The sequence below is a fragment of the Caenorhabditis remanei genome, chromosome I (assembly GCF_010183535.1).
Source record: "Caenorhabditis remanei strain PX506 chromosome I, whole genome shotgun sequence".
In the NCBI taxonomy this organism is placed as follows: domain Eukaryota; kingdom Metazoa; phylum Nematoda; class Chromadorea; order Rhabditida; family Rhabditidae; genus Caenorhabditis; species Caenorhabditis remanei.
This window is the reverse complement of record NC_071328.1, coordinates 10978773-10993142: the sequence shown is the minus strand read 5'-3', so window position 1 is coordinate 10993142 and position 14370 is coordinate 10978773. Positions and strand designations below refer to the sequence as shown.

Sequence of the window (14370 nt, the reverse complement as noted above, 5' to 3'; positions counted from 1 at the left end):
AAAAGCGTTGATCGTTCAATCGACCGGAAATGATGACGATGTGATGACAAAAGTGAGTGAGAAGAAGAGGTAGAAATGAAAATAAACGAAATGGAAAGAGAGAAAACGGATGGAAAGAGGCAAAAAAGTGGAGGAATGGGGGATCACCTACATAAATCATCGAACGGCAAAATGAGATAGAGAGGAGGGAGTGGGAAAGAGAGAGATTATGGGGGGATTCCAATTAAAAATCTATTTTTGAAAAAGAGAAAGTTGGAAGAGAGGGAGATCCGACTAGTTTCAACTTGACGTCTGTTTTTTCAATTGTTTGGGAGAATATTAATTGTGATGGAATATTGAAACTGAACAGCATCTCCATAACGGTTCAGTCTCCTCGAGCACTCAGAAGTACGTTGAGAGAGGGAAATATAGTAAATATTGAAAATTTCAGACTCTTTTTTCACTCAAAGGAAAGCTCCATGAGATTTATGAGTTCGAAACATTGGAGTTAAAGAATACATAAAAAGTACGAGAGAAGTTGGTTGATCATATTGGACTTCCTATTGTGAAATGTCGTGGAGCTCAATCTTATCCGCATCTTTAAATCCTAAATTTTCAGTCCATTTTATTGCAGAAGTGGGCGGAGCCAGAGGAGATCACATGTTTTCTTTTCAATCTGTTTCTCAATAATTCTTTTTTGAAAACCAGTTCAAACAACGAATAAAACTCTGCATGATTCAATAGACTATTCTCATCATTTCGCCTCTTTCATCAATCGTTTCAGATGAAAAATCCATGATTACTAAATGAGTTTCTCTCGAAGCAAAAGAGAAAGAGAAATAGAGAAAAAACAAGAAATGATTCAGAATACATGATTGTTGTTTGAGTAAACCAAACAAATGGTCGAAGGGAACAAAAAAAGAGAACTAATCACACAAAAAGGCTTTCGGAAACGCCGCGACCGCAACGCCTCGATTTGCATAAGAAATGGGCGACGAAAAGAAGATGTCAATCTGGTTTAAAGAGCTCGGTTAGCAAGAAGAAATGAAGGGACAAGTAGATCAAAAAGAAGGCAATGAAGAATTCTTCCAACTGGAAAATTGGTTATTTTTTGTTGCAGTTGAAAGGGTTTCTAAAATTGGGAGAGAGAAGCGAGCAGCAACCAATAGGAGAGCAGATGAAAATAGGTACAAAGAAGAAGGAAATCTGGGTAAGAGAACAGGTGATTTCTTCCAGATGAAAGGATTTCTTTATGGAGCACATAGTTCACTGTGGTGTATTAGAATGTCGGAAGTTTTGAGAAAAAGTACTACGAGGCATATGGAAATCTTGATGAAAATTTAGGAACGGAGACGTCACCGAACTGAACTATCATTAAGCTTGAGATGTTCTTTTCTCATGAATTGAAAACGATAAGTGATGTTAAAAAAATAGAAAAAGACTTCAAAAGTAGATATCGTGTCTATCGGGATATCTTGAGCTCCTGGATTCCATTCTAGTTAGGGAACTACTGTTAAAAGTTATAGAATCTCCTGCCAGGGCTAACTCTAAAATGTCGTTTGAAAACTCAAATCTTAAAATTCTATGACTTCTGACTAAAATACCCAATATCAGTGGAGCGTTGCTCCCAGGGGGAATTTGCACTTTGCTCTTTTTCATTTAGTAAGATGAGAACATTGCAAAAAATGTTTACATTCGTTTTATAAATTCGATGGAAAGTTTCAAAAAGAAGAAGAAGCATTATGTCACAAGACCAGAGACGAAATCTTTTGAAAAAAGATGAGAAAAGAATGAAAAGAATGTGTTCAAAGTGACTATGGGAAAATGGAAAAAAGTGGAGAAGAATTGACGAAAAGCGATGGTGGGAGGTGAGAGAAAGATATAAAGATAAGAGATCGAATCGAAGCAAAAAAGTGTGAAACTTCGAATGGAATGCTTTTGAAAAAATGGAAAAGTTTAATTGAATTTTTCCAGAGAAAAACGTATAGAGACAGCGGAAATGGAAAACAAAAAAGAAGGAAATTGAATGGAGAAAAGAGAATAATTTCAATTATCTCAAAATTTTAATTGAATATGAATTTATTCTTCTTTTTTTCATAAAAATATAGAGATAAACAGAGGAGAATCTTTGGAGAAAACGATGGCAAAGTGGCTAGTTTGTCGTTGTCGTTGGCGAGAAAAAAGATGAAGAAAGAAGAAAAAAAGAAGTTGTTGTGTGCTTTTACATTACGGATGCACACTTTTTAGGGAATAAAGGGAAAAAGAAGAGAAAGAGGAGAAGAAGAATTTAGTTTTTACCAGCGAAGAACAATGATGACGTCCAGTGGGTTTCTGGCACGCCGTCAGCGCTTTGAACTCTTTTTGGAAGTATCTTTGATACGACATGATACTTTTGGTGATTATTCTCCGGAAATACAGTAATAGACTTGTGGAAAAGTGAGTACTAGTTTTTTTTTACATTTGAATGAGAACAGAAAAGAAAAAAGAGGAAATTCTGGAGTCTTTGGTGTAGAAAAGTATGAATAATCCATTCGTGTAAACTCTATTTGAGTTTTAATTTGAATAGGAAACGAGTTATGTCTTCAGAAAATCACTTATGAAAATAAAAATAAGAAGCGTTCCGGAAGTTGAAAGAAAAGATTCACCCAAAAACATTTTATTATAAATGAAATATTCATTTTTATCATCCTTCCTATCTCTCCTATTCCTAAAAACTTGCGGAACAAGGACATTAAAACATATTTATATTATCAATAAAGACAGAAGTCTTCTTCGAATTCAAAAATATCTCGATGACCGAGAGAGAAATCATCGAAAGCTCAAGTATTTAGAGAAGTGAAAAGTAAAGAACGTATTGGCTGACCACCCTATTCAAAAGTCAATGACGTTAAAAATGACACAGGGAGAATGGAGACAAAGAAGTTAAAAACGAAGATAAGGAAATCGGTTTTTGGGAAAAAAGTGCAAAATGGGAGAGTGTCTGCAGTTACATTTTCGAAATGGGAAAATGCCTTTTTGGAGAACTTTACGAGAAAAAAAAGTTAGTTAGATACATATAATTTGAGAATGACATAACAGAAAACATTGAAACTTAACGAAAAGGAAAAAGGGATTACTTCCAATTGGACACCCATGAAAAAAGAACATTTCGAATTACAACAAGGTCAATTGAATCACCTAAAATCGTTCATTCTTTGTCCATTTGAAAGGGAAAAAGAAGAAGAAAATTCAAAATTTTATGAAGAAAAGAGGAAGAAGAAGAAGAATTCGAAATAAATGGTTTCTAGAATAATATTTCCGTTTTTGAGACATCTTCTGGACGTCTTCTCTTGGCATTTCTTTTCCTCCCGTTTCGCCGAAAAAAGTTGGTTGGGGTCCTCGGGGGACTAAGACTAGTGAAGCAATTGAAATAGTATAGGAACACATAGAGAGCGACTATAGAAACAAACAAAAAATTGGGACGGACAGTGAGAGAGTACGGTGTAGTCGAGAGACACAGAAAACGACCTTGTGGGAGATGGTGAGAGATGAGGAAAAGAAGGGAAAACCGGGAGATTCAGAGAGTGAAGAGTGTGTTTACAGCCATCTCCGATAGAGTAATAGTAGTCATGACGATTTAAATCAGGATAAAAGTTTATACATATGCAATTTAAATTTTTGTTTATTGTTGTCTGTTTCGAATAGTGACATCATTATTAGTTTCAATTGTTTGGACTCTCAAATACTTATATAAATAAGATGATTTCCATAATTTCCCACTTTTTGAAGTCTATTATTGTCACCTGGTTTTCTGATCGATTCTCTTTCATCATTCTAGTCGTACAAGTGGCTATTTTAGATATAGGTTTTGTTATCATTTTAATCATTTTCTATTCCAGAAGAGTTTTTTTTCTAATTAGAAGAGGCTTCCTAGATCCTACGGTCAACTCAATTCAGGAAATTCTAGGTTACCTTAATTTTTTCAATATTCCAGATTTAGCATTCTTCTTTTCTATTGTTTTTATGGATTACTATTGTTTTATTCGATCCATATAAATTCTCGACTTTACAAATATTTATTGGTTTCTCGGATTCAGTTAGAGCAGTACTGAAACTGGACTTCCAATTAGACCAGAGCTCTTTCTGGTCTAATTCTACAAAAAAGATAAGAAATCGTCTAAACCGGATTAAAGCGGTGTCGCTAATTCAGATAGATGTTCTTTTAATTTTAGCATTCATTCGCATCGCTAGTTTAGATGACCCATATTCAAAAATTTTCACGACATCCTTTTGGAGCTCTGCTACTTCTGAAAACTTCAACTCGAATTAGTCCAATTTAACAACCTTCCCAATCATCAATATTCCATCACACATCTATCCATCCAGTATTTCACCTGCATCTCTTTCTATTTTCAATTCCTTCTCTCCCTGCAAAATATTCATTTTCATGTTGTTGTTCGTCGCCTCATTCGCCTTCTTCCTTATCGATTTTCCTTTTTCTCTCCCCCTTTCTTCCTTATATTTCAGCTGTTCTCACTCTCCATAATATATTCTTTTGTCTGTCAATTCCAGTCGTTTTCACTGTTCTACACATGTCCTTCTTCCTTTCTTTTACGGAAGAAAATATGTGATTCATTGAGTAAATATTGACGTCAAGTCATTTCAGGAATCCAGAACAAACACACAAACTCTCGAAACAATGAATACGGAGACTGTTGCTGAACGTCGTAGAAAGGTAAATGGGGACATCAAAACGTATTTTTTAGTGGAAAATAGATGAGAAGAAGATTCAGAATTCAGAAGAAACCCTTGATTTTCAGGTTCTCGTTGGAGAGCTTCCACCTCATTTCCTTCGTCTCGCTGTTCCAGTTCAACAAGTTGCGGAGCCAGAGGTATTGTATTTGGAGTAGAAAATTGCTAACTTTAAAATCTGAATATTCGAAAGAAAGAAAATTGAACATCTTGATTGGAAAAATCCAAAATCGAACAAAGTCATCCCAGAGAATCTCACAAGTGACAGAGAAATTAAAACCATACTTCCTACATACATATTCTGAAAAAAACCTATTGGATCTTCTGAAATTGCTCCTTTAAGAACTCAAAAAAAACTTTCAATTAATTTTCTTATTCCCAGGTTGTCCAACCTCGTCTCGTCAGCTTCGTTCCACCAAATACCCGCGGACGTCTCTCTGTCACGATCCTTGAAGCCAACCTCGTCAAAAACTATGGATTGGTTCGTATGGATCCGTACTGCCGGTATGTGAATGATTTCGAATGTTCCATTTCCATGAAAAAACATTTCAGCGTCCGCGTGGGAAACGTTGCATTTGACACGAATGTCGCTGCCAACGCTGGTCGCTCTCCAACATGGAATCGTACTCTCAACGCATATCTCCCAATGAATGTCGAGAGTATTTACATTCAAATCTTCGACGAGAAGGCATTCGGACCAGATGAAGTCATCGCATGGGCTCATGTCATGCTTCCATTGCCAATCTTCAACGGAGACAATCTCGATGAATATTTCCAATTGTCGGGACAACAAGGAGAGGGAAAAGAGGGAATGATTCATCTTCATTTCTCGTTCGCTCCAATCGATTTGCCACTCCAACCGGAGGTTCAACCAGAGCCAGAGGCTGCTCCAGTTCCACTTCGTATGTTCTTATTTGAGAGGGAAACTTAGAATTTGTGTTATTTCAGCAGTGGAGATCACGGAAGAAGACACGAAGGAGATTCAGGAAATGTTCCCAACTGTCGACAAGGAGGTCATCAAGTGTATTCTGGAGGAGAGAAGAGGTTGGTTTTTTTGAAGAGCTTCGCATTGAATGCCCAAGAGCTTGGTGTTGAATGGTCAAATTTCAATTTGAGAAGTTGAGCAGATCTGAAATTTTTCAACTATTAGATAGAGCAAAAACCGTTTGAAGAGCAAAAAGAGCAAAAATATCAAGAAAAAGAGTACTGTAGTTCTTAAAAATATGTCGATTTGAAAAAACCTAAACTGAGTTCATCCATCTTTCAACTTCTCATTAATTTCTTATTTTCAGGTGACAAGGAAGCCGCAGTCAGTGCAATTCTCGAGATGACAGCTGCCGCTGAAACCCCAACCGCTTAAATTCGTTCCATTGACTCCCCCCATTTCCAACTAGTCATTTCCGCCCGAACAGCTTTTATCTGAATCTCTCTTCAATTCATAAAATGTCTCCAAGTTGTGAATGAATCAAAAACTTTTCCTTGTGTAACATATTTATTAATAAAATTTAATCAAAATCAATGTGAACCAATAAATAATTTGTGAAAATAGAAAGAATTCAAACCGAATACAATTCAACAGAGAAAGAAATAGCAGTGAAGAATCATAAAAGAAATCAGAAATCTTTAATTATTTCGGTACCAACTCATTCCAGAAATGATAGTAACTGCAAATGAAGAAATTGAAGAAACGATTGCCAGCCAGAAACAATAGCCGTATCCCTGAATTGTCAAACATTCCTTTTAAATTTCTATTATTTGACTCACAATTCCAACAAGACCACTTTTTCCTCCGAAACCTCCAGCAAAGAAACAATACGCGATGAGAAGCATTATAGTTAGTAATCCAGAGAAAGCGACATCCACGAACACAATCATTTTCAGATCAAATGGAATGGCATCAGGCATTGCACTGGAGATAAAATATGCATTATTAATTCGAGGTTTTCATATCTTCACTTCACTGATATTTCAGTGGTGTTGTGAAAAGAACTTACATTTGTACAATGGTCCATGCAACATAAAGAAAGCACAGAACGAGGACAAGATACATCACAATAGCTGTTAATCCAAACCACCAATCAGCTCTCTGAAAATTAGAACTTTTCAAAACTTCTCAAAGTTTTTATCTGCTAACGTTAGGGTATGGAATGATGGTGGAATATGGTGGAGAGACTCCGGGAAGGAAAGTTTGTGTTCCAATCACAAATACATAAGTGTCGCCCGATGTCCATCCTGAAATAAAAACAGATGAATTTTCAGAAATAAACTTCAATACAATTTTCAGAACTACAGTACCACCACTTACAAAAATGTACGATTCTTGTTTTTACAGTGGAAAAATGATACAACTTTCAGCTCATTTCTCAAACCCGGAAGCTCAGAAAACTACGAAAATCTCTAAACCTTGTTTCTCAAAAAATATTAGCCCAGTTGTCAATTTTCTCATTCAAGCCGTCATGATACAGTACACTGAAAAGCGGAAAAAATCGATTCAACATTCTTTTCCCGTAGCAAAAAGTGGTGAATTGTCAAAATGATAAGCAACAATTAATTGAGGATCTCCGTAATTTTCCTGGTTTTCGCTTTCTGTGATTCTTGAAAACTGGGAGTTTCTACTGAAACAAGGGAGTGTCTGCATTCATTCATTCTCCATAAGAGATTCCTACATTATTTGAATTCCAAACACTTTGCAACGAAAGAGAAAACTCTCAATAAAATCGTGAATCGCCCATATTTTTTCTCTTATAGATAACTGTTTGTATGCATTCTTATCAATGAACTTCATGATACTCGATTTCGCAAAACGAGAAACTTTGGTCAAGTCCGGAACTGTAGAGTCAAAAAGATTTTTAGTCACCCAAAAATTGTATCAAGCAAAGAGAGCTTGAGGCTCAAAGAACTTGAACTCAAGTTGAATCACGTCTAATCGAGCATCATTATATCTAGAATATCATATTTGAAACTATGTCTCCGTTCTGCACAAAAATTCCTTCCGGAATACAAAAAGGGTGGTACCGGAATCTGAACAACTTACAAAACGAGGGAATACGATGAAGAACTGAACATTTATATTTTCACGAGTTCTTCGAATTAAAAAAGAACCACTAAAACTCACTTGCTCCAAAGGCAGCAATTACAGTAAGCTGAATCGTAGCGAGCAGAATAGCCAAGCTCACTTTTCTAGCCGTTTTCAAATCGTCCAGAAACATTTTCTCTCTGAAAAAGTCAATATTATAACTATACGAAATGTTTATTATCATAGAAACTGTTGAATGAAACAATTCTTATCACATTCTGATGGCATAGCGATGATTCATGAATAAAAGTTTGAAGAAAAGACAGAAAACACGGAGGAAACATGGACAATGAGTCCAATTTTTGAGCCCTTTCTATTTTAATTTTTCATTGGAAAAGTGTTTTTGAGAACTATTTGGTAAACGCCTCATGATGCCTATCAGAATGAAAATGAGTCAACATGTGGAATGATCATTGTTTGCCTTGGTGTGTGAGAAGAGAGCATATGATAAAGTACCGATCAGCCCTCTTTTTGTCGCTTCTCATCATTTCTAACACGCAACGTCTGCACCGAGAAAACTTTATTATTTAATACTAGCGATAGTTTAAATAACGCTATATGAAACTCTTTTAATAACAGGTGTACAATGTCACCGAAAGGAAATTATTAAACGAGCAATATGGATTTAGGGAAAACAATAGAAAGAAAACATTTAAATAGATATTTCAGGAGAATAATAGCACATGAGAAATATTGTACAGGATGTGATAATTTCAAACCGGTTCTTGTGCCACTGAATTTCTTTTATTCAGTGTTTCAGTCTTTCCATATGGTGCCCGTTGATCTTTTCTAGCGATTTTCTTTTGTGCTCCTTTTCTCGATTTGACACTCGAAGGAGGCTCTTTAGCAATGACAGACAGATTCATAGAATTGATGGTCTCATCAAAATCGGTTTCACTTTTCATAAGAGTTGAAGCAGCGGCTATTTGTAATTTGTGAAAACCACCGCAAACGATTCCCATTTGTGTTGATTTGAAATCCGACCCGATGTTATAAAACTTCGGAGATTCGTTAAACCCATCTGGCATGTAATCATTTGGAGCAGCTGAAATACATTAAATTTTTCTGAATCGTCAATTATTGCGCACCTTCGGTAAACGAAATTCGGAAACTGGCATCACTTGCATCTGGAAGACTACCTAAGAGTCTGAAACATTTGCAAAGTTTTTTGAACGTGTCGATAAAATACATTTGAGTCTCCTTCAAGCTCGTGAAGGTAGCACTCAAGAGATTCTGATTGAAATCTTCGAAGCCAGCGCCACTGAAAAATTGGATAAGTTGGATTATGTTGATAATCATCAGTTCTTACGAATCGACGGAAAGAACGATTTCGTCTTCTTTTCCATACATCAATCGAAATGCAAAAACTTCAACAATATCTTCTTCGTTAGGTTTTCGGTAGAACACAAGTGCAAACTGTCGCAGATACTTCTTCTCAATTGCTTCTTTCAGTGAGTCCATTATCTTGTTGAGCCTTTCTGCTTTCGGCTCAGCCCTATCGAATGTTGGAATCAGTAGTCTCTCTGCAAGGAACACTCTTCAATTGTGTTATAACAAAATAATTACCGATGTTGCGTGTTCTGAAACATTTCTCTCCAAGAAGTCCTCGTTTGTAGAGGATGAATGCTGATGCACATTTGATAAAACGGTGAACAAACACATACGACTCTTTTTCCAACTCAATTTCAACCGGAAACGTCGATTCCCATTTTGAATTTCCAGATTGCGAGTTTTGCTTCGTTGCCGGTTGTGGGCTCATAGTTTTGCAATGGACAATTTTACCTCAAAACAACAAATTTTGCTCGAGAAAAAAGCGAGGAAGAGAAAAAAACAACACGAAAAATCAGATAAGCTGTTTTCAAAAATGTAAAAAGGGTACTGTACCCATGTCGTTGTGAGACACTTTCTCGAAATTGTATGCGCCTTTAAACTAATTTTAGTTTTTTGCCAATCTCGTTCAAGGTTTTTCATGTTTTTAAATAGCATGAGTAACAAATAAATTTATGAAAAATTTATATGAATTTTCAAAGATTAATAATCCATCACAATAATTTCGGCTGATCCCTTTTCTTGTTTCTCTTGTGCTTGCGCCGATGATCGAAACGACCGTTGGTTGTGTTCATCGTTCAGAGTATTTTGGCTCTTGCTGAAAAATAATATATGCTCTCTAAGTGCGTTGAATTCTCACCATGATCTCTTTAAGAAAATGAAGAAGCTGAACAAATTGAATACGATATGAAAAAGAAGCAAACCTGCCAACACAATTTCCAAGAATGTGTCTGAAAATGCATTGTTGAAACACGTCGAACATGTTTCGTTCTTACTTTTCAGCATTAGTTCAGGAACAGGGAAAGATCCGTCAATCGTATAAACAAATCCGATTATCGTCAACATTGTCAGAACAATCGTAATAGCTGAGAAGACAGTCAAGACAATGAAGATTGAACGAGCCGATTTGAAGATGAGGACGAAAGCGAGTAAACCGACGAAAATCTGTCAAAAACTGAAAAAAGCACTAATTCTTAGCTAGATGACTTACGAAAAGCACTCCAAAACATTGGGTCACAATAGATGGGATTTCACCGGGCCTGGAAATATTTATCTGAAATTCCTAACCTCCTGATATTGTTCACTAACGTCAAGAAGATTGTAGTGAAAAGTAAGAATATTCCGATGAATATATTCCAGGCACTGTAAGCGCATTCCGGAACAATACTGACTCGATCTGCTTCTGGACTGCGAAAAGATAGTTGTTCTTCTGTGCTCTCCGAGGGAGTCATGGTTTTCTTTTCATCTTCCGAACTTGAATTTGAATCGCTTTTCATCGATTTCGTAGTACTCATATTTCGCGAAAACTACTTACAAGAACACACAAGGAAATGATGTTTTTATTACAGAAGAATAACAAAAACAGAGAGGGTCATTCAAATGTCAAGTAATTATTCAAGAGAGTTTACATAATCATCTCTTTGTAGTCTTGATAAGAAACCAATCGGCGAGATATTGGAATGAAGAACACTTTCCAAAGAGGTTGCTCTTGGCAGTTCATATATTTCCTCCAACGAGTTTTCACAGTAATCCAGTTAAGCTGTTTACGAGATTCAGCATCAGTCTTTTGGAACTGAAGATAACAAAATTAAATAAATATTGTCAAAAAAAGAGTGAACCATTCTCATTGCCATCGTCAGTCCACTTGAAATAATCCACGTGTAGACACCAACGAATCCCCACATTATCCAATGAAGCATTATGAAAAGGAAGCAACAGAACTTGATGAGTGTATCTTCTTCTGAATTTTGATTCATAAGAAAACAAAGAATGTTGAAATTCACTCACTCCCATATGAACGATAGATAAGATAATAGAATCTATTGAAGCAGTAAGGCGGCCAACACATCTCTTTAGGAATCTCCATCAACTCTTTTCGTGTCTGAAATCTTTCAATTAACAATATAAAAACTTTACGAGAAAACCTGAATCCATTCCCACCAAAACGTGGGTGCCAACAAGAAGAAGAGTCCAGTCCCGATTAGAAGGTAGAACAAAAACAGGAAGAAATGACTCTGATTGTGTGCTCCGACACATTGTCCAATATGCGGACAGTGATGATCCATTCGGTAGATACATCTGTCACAAGCTTTGCAATGAGATGTTGAAGGCCCCTTCCAGTTGTTACAGTTGATACAGAACTTGTCACTTGGCATCTGAAATTGCTGGGGATTCTAGAGAAAACCTAGAATAATGATACCCCTGGATTCTTGACAGGTTCTAGAGATCGCGCTTTGTAATAATGGAAGACAAGACTGTAGTAGACGTAGAGGAAAAGAATAATTCGGAACACAAAGTAAGGAACACTTTCACAAACACTGAAAACATCTGTTCATTCGCATTACAACTAAAATCAAACCTCCATTCAGTCGGTATAATTCTATAGAAAATAACATATGTGACTGCATAAAGAGAAGCGATGAAAATGAAAAGACAAATCTGAAACACTTTGATTATAAATAAGTCTGAAAACTCAGGAAACCGCACCCTTCCACCCCACAATGCAACGATTTTCAACAGAACAAACGGATCAAATTTCTTCACATCCCCCAACGATTTTTCTACCAAAAAATACACTGAAAAATATAAAAATTAATTGAGCGAAATGAAAAACTGAATGAAACAAACCGAATCTATTGAATAGTTTGCATGCATCCATCTTGCTGAAAAGCTGGAAGGACTGAACGCTCTTCGACTTAAAATCCACTGAAAATGACCGTTACAGCCTTGAGGTCGAAGTTGGGAAACGATGGGACGATAATGGAAACACGTTAATAATAAAAATTGCACGTGCAACGTGGCAAGAGTAAAAATATAAATAATTTTAGCAAAGTTATTGAAAAACCAGGATGTCAAGGGCGAAGTGGAAAGGATTTTTTGTATTGTACTGGTAGTTTGATCTTTTCGAGACTTCTCAGAACCGCCTGAAGAGACGAGCTCCATAATCATAATGTCCTGTAATCGTGTGATTCCGAAATAATGGAAACATTTGATAGAATTTTATTTATTTTAAAGAAAACTAAATAAAATCAAAATCTCGAACAACGCGATCAGACGGAATAAAGAGAGCTCTTAGAATTGAATCATCACGACGAACGACCAAATATTGTCTCCAACGGAGATGAATTTTCGAAGGAGTCAATTTCTGCGCTCCTTCTTTTTGAAACTGAAATAGAAGAATAGACTATGACTATTATTTTCAAAGTTACCAGCATGTCAAGCAATCCGAATCCACCAGAAACTAGAAATACATAAGTGATCACAAATGAGAGCATGATGAGATGAAGAGAGATAATAATAGATAAACTGAATCCAGCAACTTTGGAGTTCCATTGAGTTGAACTGGCTGATTTATCCATCCAAATCTTCACATTCTCCATCCAAAACTCGTATTCTACATAAAGAACGAAAATGGTCGAAAGGAATACGGAGAAGAGAAAAAGGAAGAAGTTCGCTTGGTTATGAATTCCAATACACTGTCCCATCCACGGACAATGATGATCTCTTCTATAAACACACGTGTCACATGTACGACAGTGACTTGTCAGACGGGGTTTTGATGATGTGCAGAAGGAACAGTTGGGACCAGTCGGAGTTCTCTGAAATTTCATATTTTCTGGAAATTAATTGAATAAAAAGTAACCTTTGGCAACTGGATTGGTTCTGCAGTTCTGGCTTTCAAGTAATGGTACGGTACACTATAAGTCAACCACAATCCACACAGAACTCGAAGAAGTGTGAATGGGAAAAAATCGAGACGTTCGTAATCGAAAGGAAGTTGAACTGTGAAAAAGAAGAAGACAATCCATGTAGTCTTGGCAACTGCTAGTGTGATACAAAGCTGAAAATGTCTCAAAGTTCAGAAATCAAGAGAGTGAGATATATGTTTTTGAGGAAATTTCTGTATGTGGAAATCAGACTCTTTGAAATCATTTTCAAATGTCGTCTAATTCCAAAATAAACCAAGACGAATAGCTATATCAATTCCAGGTGTGAACTCTATTCCCTGGACAATACCTTATCCAACACTTTCATCAACGAGGATTCGTTGATTATTGAGTCATCGTTGCCAACTATTTTAGATCCAAACCGCAAAATTCCCAAAACTAAAAAAACAATAATTACCTTCTGAGAAAACATTAGATAACTTACAACAACGATTTATAGCTCTACAAATATTCATGTTTCAGTAATCATCAGGTTTTGAGAGCTCCTTTCCCCTTTTACCTTTTCCACGTGTTTCCACTTGTTTCCACATTTTTTTCTCTTTTAATTTATTAAATTTTCGCTCACGTTGAATATATTCACCCTTTCGCATACTGTTCAAATCAGTTTCCAACCCCTTTCATGCTTATTTTTTCCAGTTTAAAACCACTACTATGACTACTATAAGTAAACAAAATTGTAGTTTTTTCTCCCTATTCCGATCGAGTCCAAAATCACAAACAAACACACAATAGTCACATAATTGGAGTCGTCGTTGTTGGTGGTCAGTGTCTGAAAAGAAGAAAAAAAGAGAGAGAGTCTAACCAAATTGGGTGGTATTCGCAAATCGACTTGGTTCATGGTGTCGACCGGATTCACACTTTTTTTGAAAATTAAATCAACGGGTCGGGAAGATTTTTGTGAAACTTGAATAGTCTGAAGAGTGTGAATGAATTGAAGTTCTGAGGATCCAGAATGTTTCAACAAGATTCTCATCTGATTCATGAAGTTGTAGATACCAATGTTGATTCCTATCATGAACCTTGCCAAATAAGTTTATTTTCCCATTTTTTTTCTAGATTCAGCAGTTAATCAGATGGTTTTCCAATTGGAGGCTGTAGAACTACATCTGTTCCCTTTCTCAATTAGACACAATATCTTTCTACAGTAACGTTTCTAAAAATGTGGAAACAACAATGCAGCGACGAAGATCGTAGCGTCTGGAATTCATAGGAATAGAGATAAAGACATTTTAAAGTTACCGCACTTTCAATGACAGAATAAAACACGGACCAAGTTTTCGATTCAAACTGGAAAACCGGAATAATGAA

General features: G+C 36.2%; 6 protein-coding genes across 6 annotated transcripts; 1 reads left to right on the top strand and 5 right to left on the bottom strand.

Annotated features, from left to right (window-relative positions):
- Positions 1-4657: 4657 nt before the first annotated feature.
- On the top strand, positions 4658-6070 carry GCK72_002395 (uncharacterized protein; the record flags this gene model as incomplete). Its single annotated transcript, XM_003111865.2, has 6 exons — positions 4658-4693; positions 4779-4850; positions 5093-5214; positions 5263-5612; positions 5659-5754; positions 6003-6070. 6 exons carry the CDS (start codon positions 4658-4660, stop codon positions 6068-6070), a joined length of 744 nt encoding a protein of 247 aa, XP_003111913.2.
- A 263-nt stretch (positions 6071-6333) lies between these two features.
- Positions 6334-7919, bottom strand: GCK72_002394 (uncharacterized protein; the record flags this gene model as incomplete). The annotated part of the gene is made up of 5 exons (XM_003111974.2): positions 6334-6429; positions 6475-6619; positions 6705-6796; positions 6845-6942; positions 7826-7919. 5 exons carry the CDS (start codon positions 7917-7919, stop codon positions 6334-6336), a joined length of 525 nt encoding a protein of 174 aa, XP_003112022.2.
- A 580-nt stretch (positions 7920-8499) lies between these two features.
- Positions 8500-9545, bottom strand: GCK72_002393 (uncharacterized protein; the record flags this gene model as incomplete). Its single annotated transcript, XM_003111897.2, has 4 exons — positions 8500-8831; positions 8875-9047; positions 9096-9309; positions 9353-9545. 4 exons carry the CDS (start codon positions 9543-9545, stop codon positions 8500-8502), a joined length of 912 nt encoding a protein of 303 aa, XP_003111945.1.
- Positions 9546-9817: 272 nt separating this feature from the next.
- Positions 9818-10611, bottom strand: GCK72_002392 (uncharacterized protein; the record flags this gene model as incomplete). Its single annotated transcript, XM_053723405.1, has 5 exons — positions 9818-9932; positions 9975-10065; positions 10111-10279; positions 10326-10374; positions 10424-10611. The coding sequence occupies 5 exons, from the start codon at positions 10609-10611 to the stop codon at positions 9818-9820; spliced, it is 612 nt and encodes a 203-aa protein (XP_053592050.1).
- A 128-nt stretch (positions 10612-10739) lies between these two features.
- Positions 10740-11490, bottom strand: GCK72_002391 (uncharacterized protein; the record flags this gene model as incomplete). The annotated part of the gene is made up of 4 exons (XM_003111924.2): positions 10740-10907; positions 10954-11075; positions 11123-11216; positions 11260-11490. 4 exons carry the CDS (start codon positions 11488-11490, stop codon positions 10740-10742), a joined length of 615 nt encoding a protein of 204 aa, XP_003111972.2.
- Positions 11491-12353: 863 nt separating this feature from the next.
- GCK72_002390 (uncharacterized protein) lies at positions 12354-14077 on the bottom strand (the record flags this gene model as incomplete). Its single annotated transcript, XM_053723404.1, has 4 exons — positions 12354-12500; positions 12544-12933; positions 12978-13175; positions 13865-14077. 4 exons carry the CDS (start codon positions 14075-14077, stop codon positions 12354-12356), a joined length of 948 nt encoding a protein of 315 aa, XP_053592049.1.
- Positions 14078-14370: the final 293 nt, after the last annotated feature.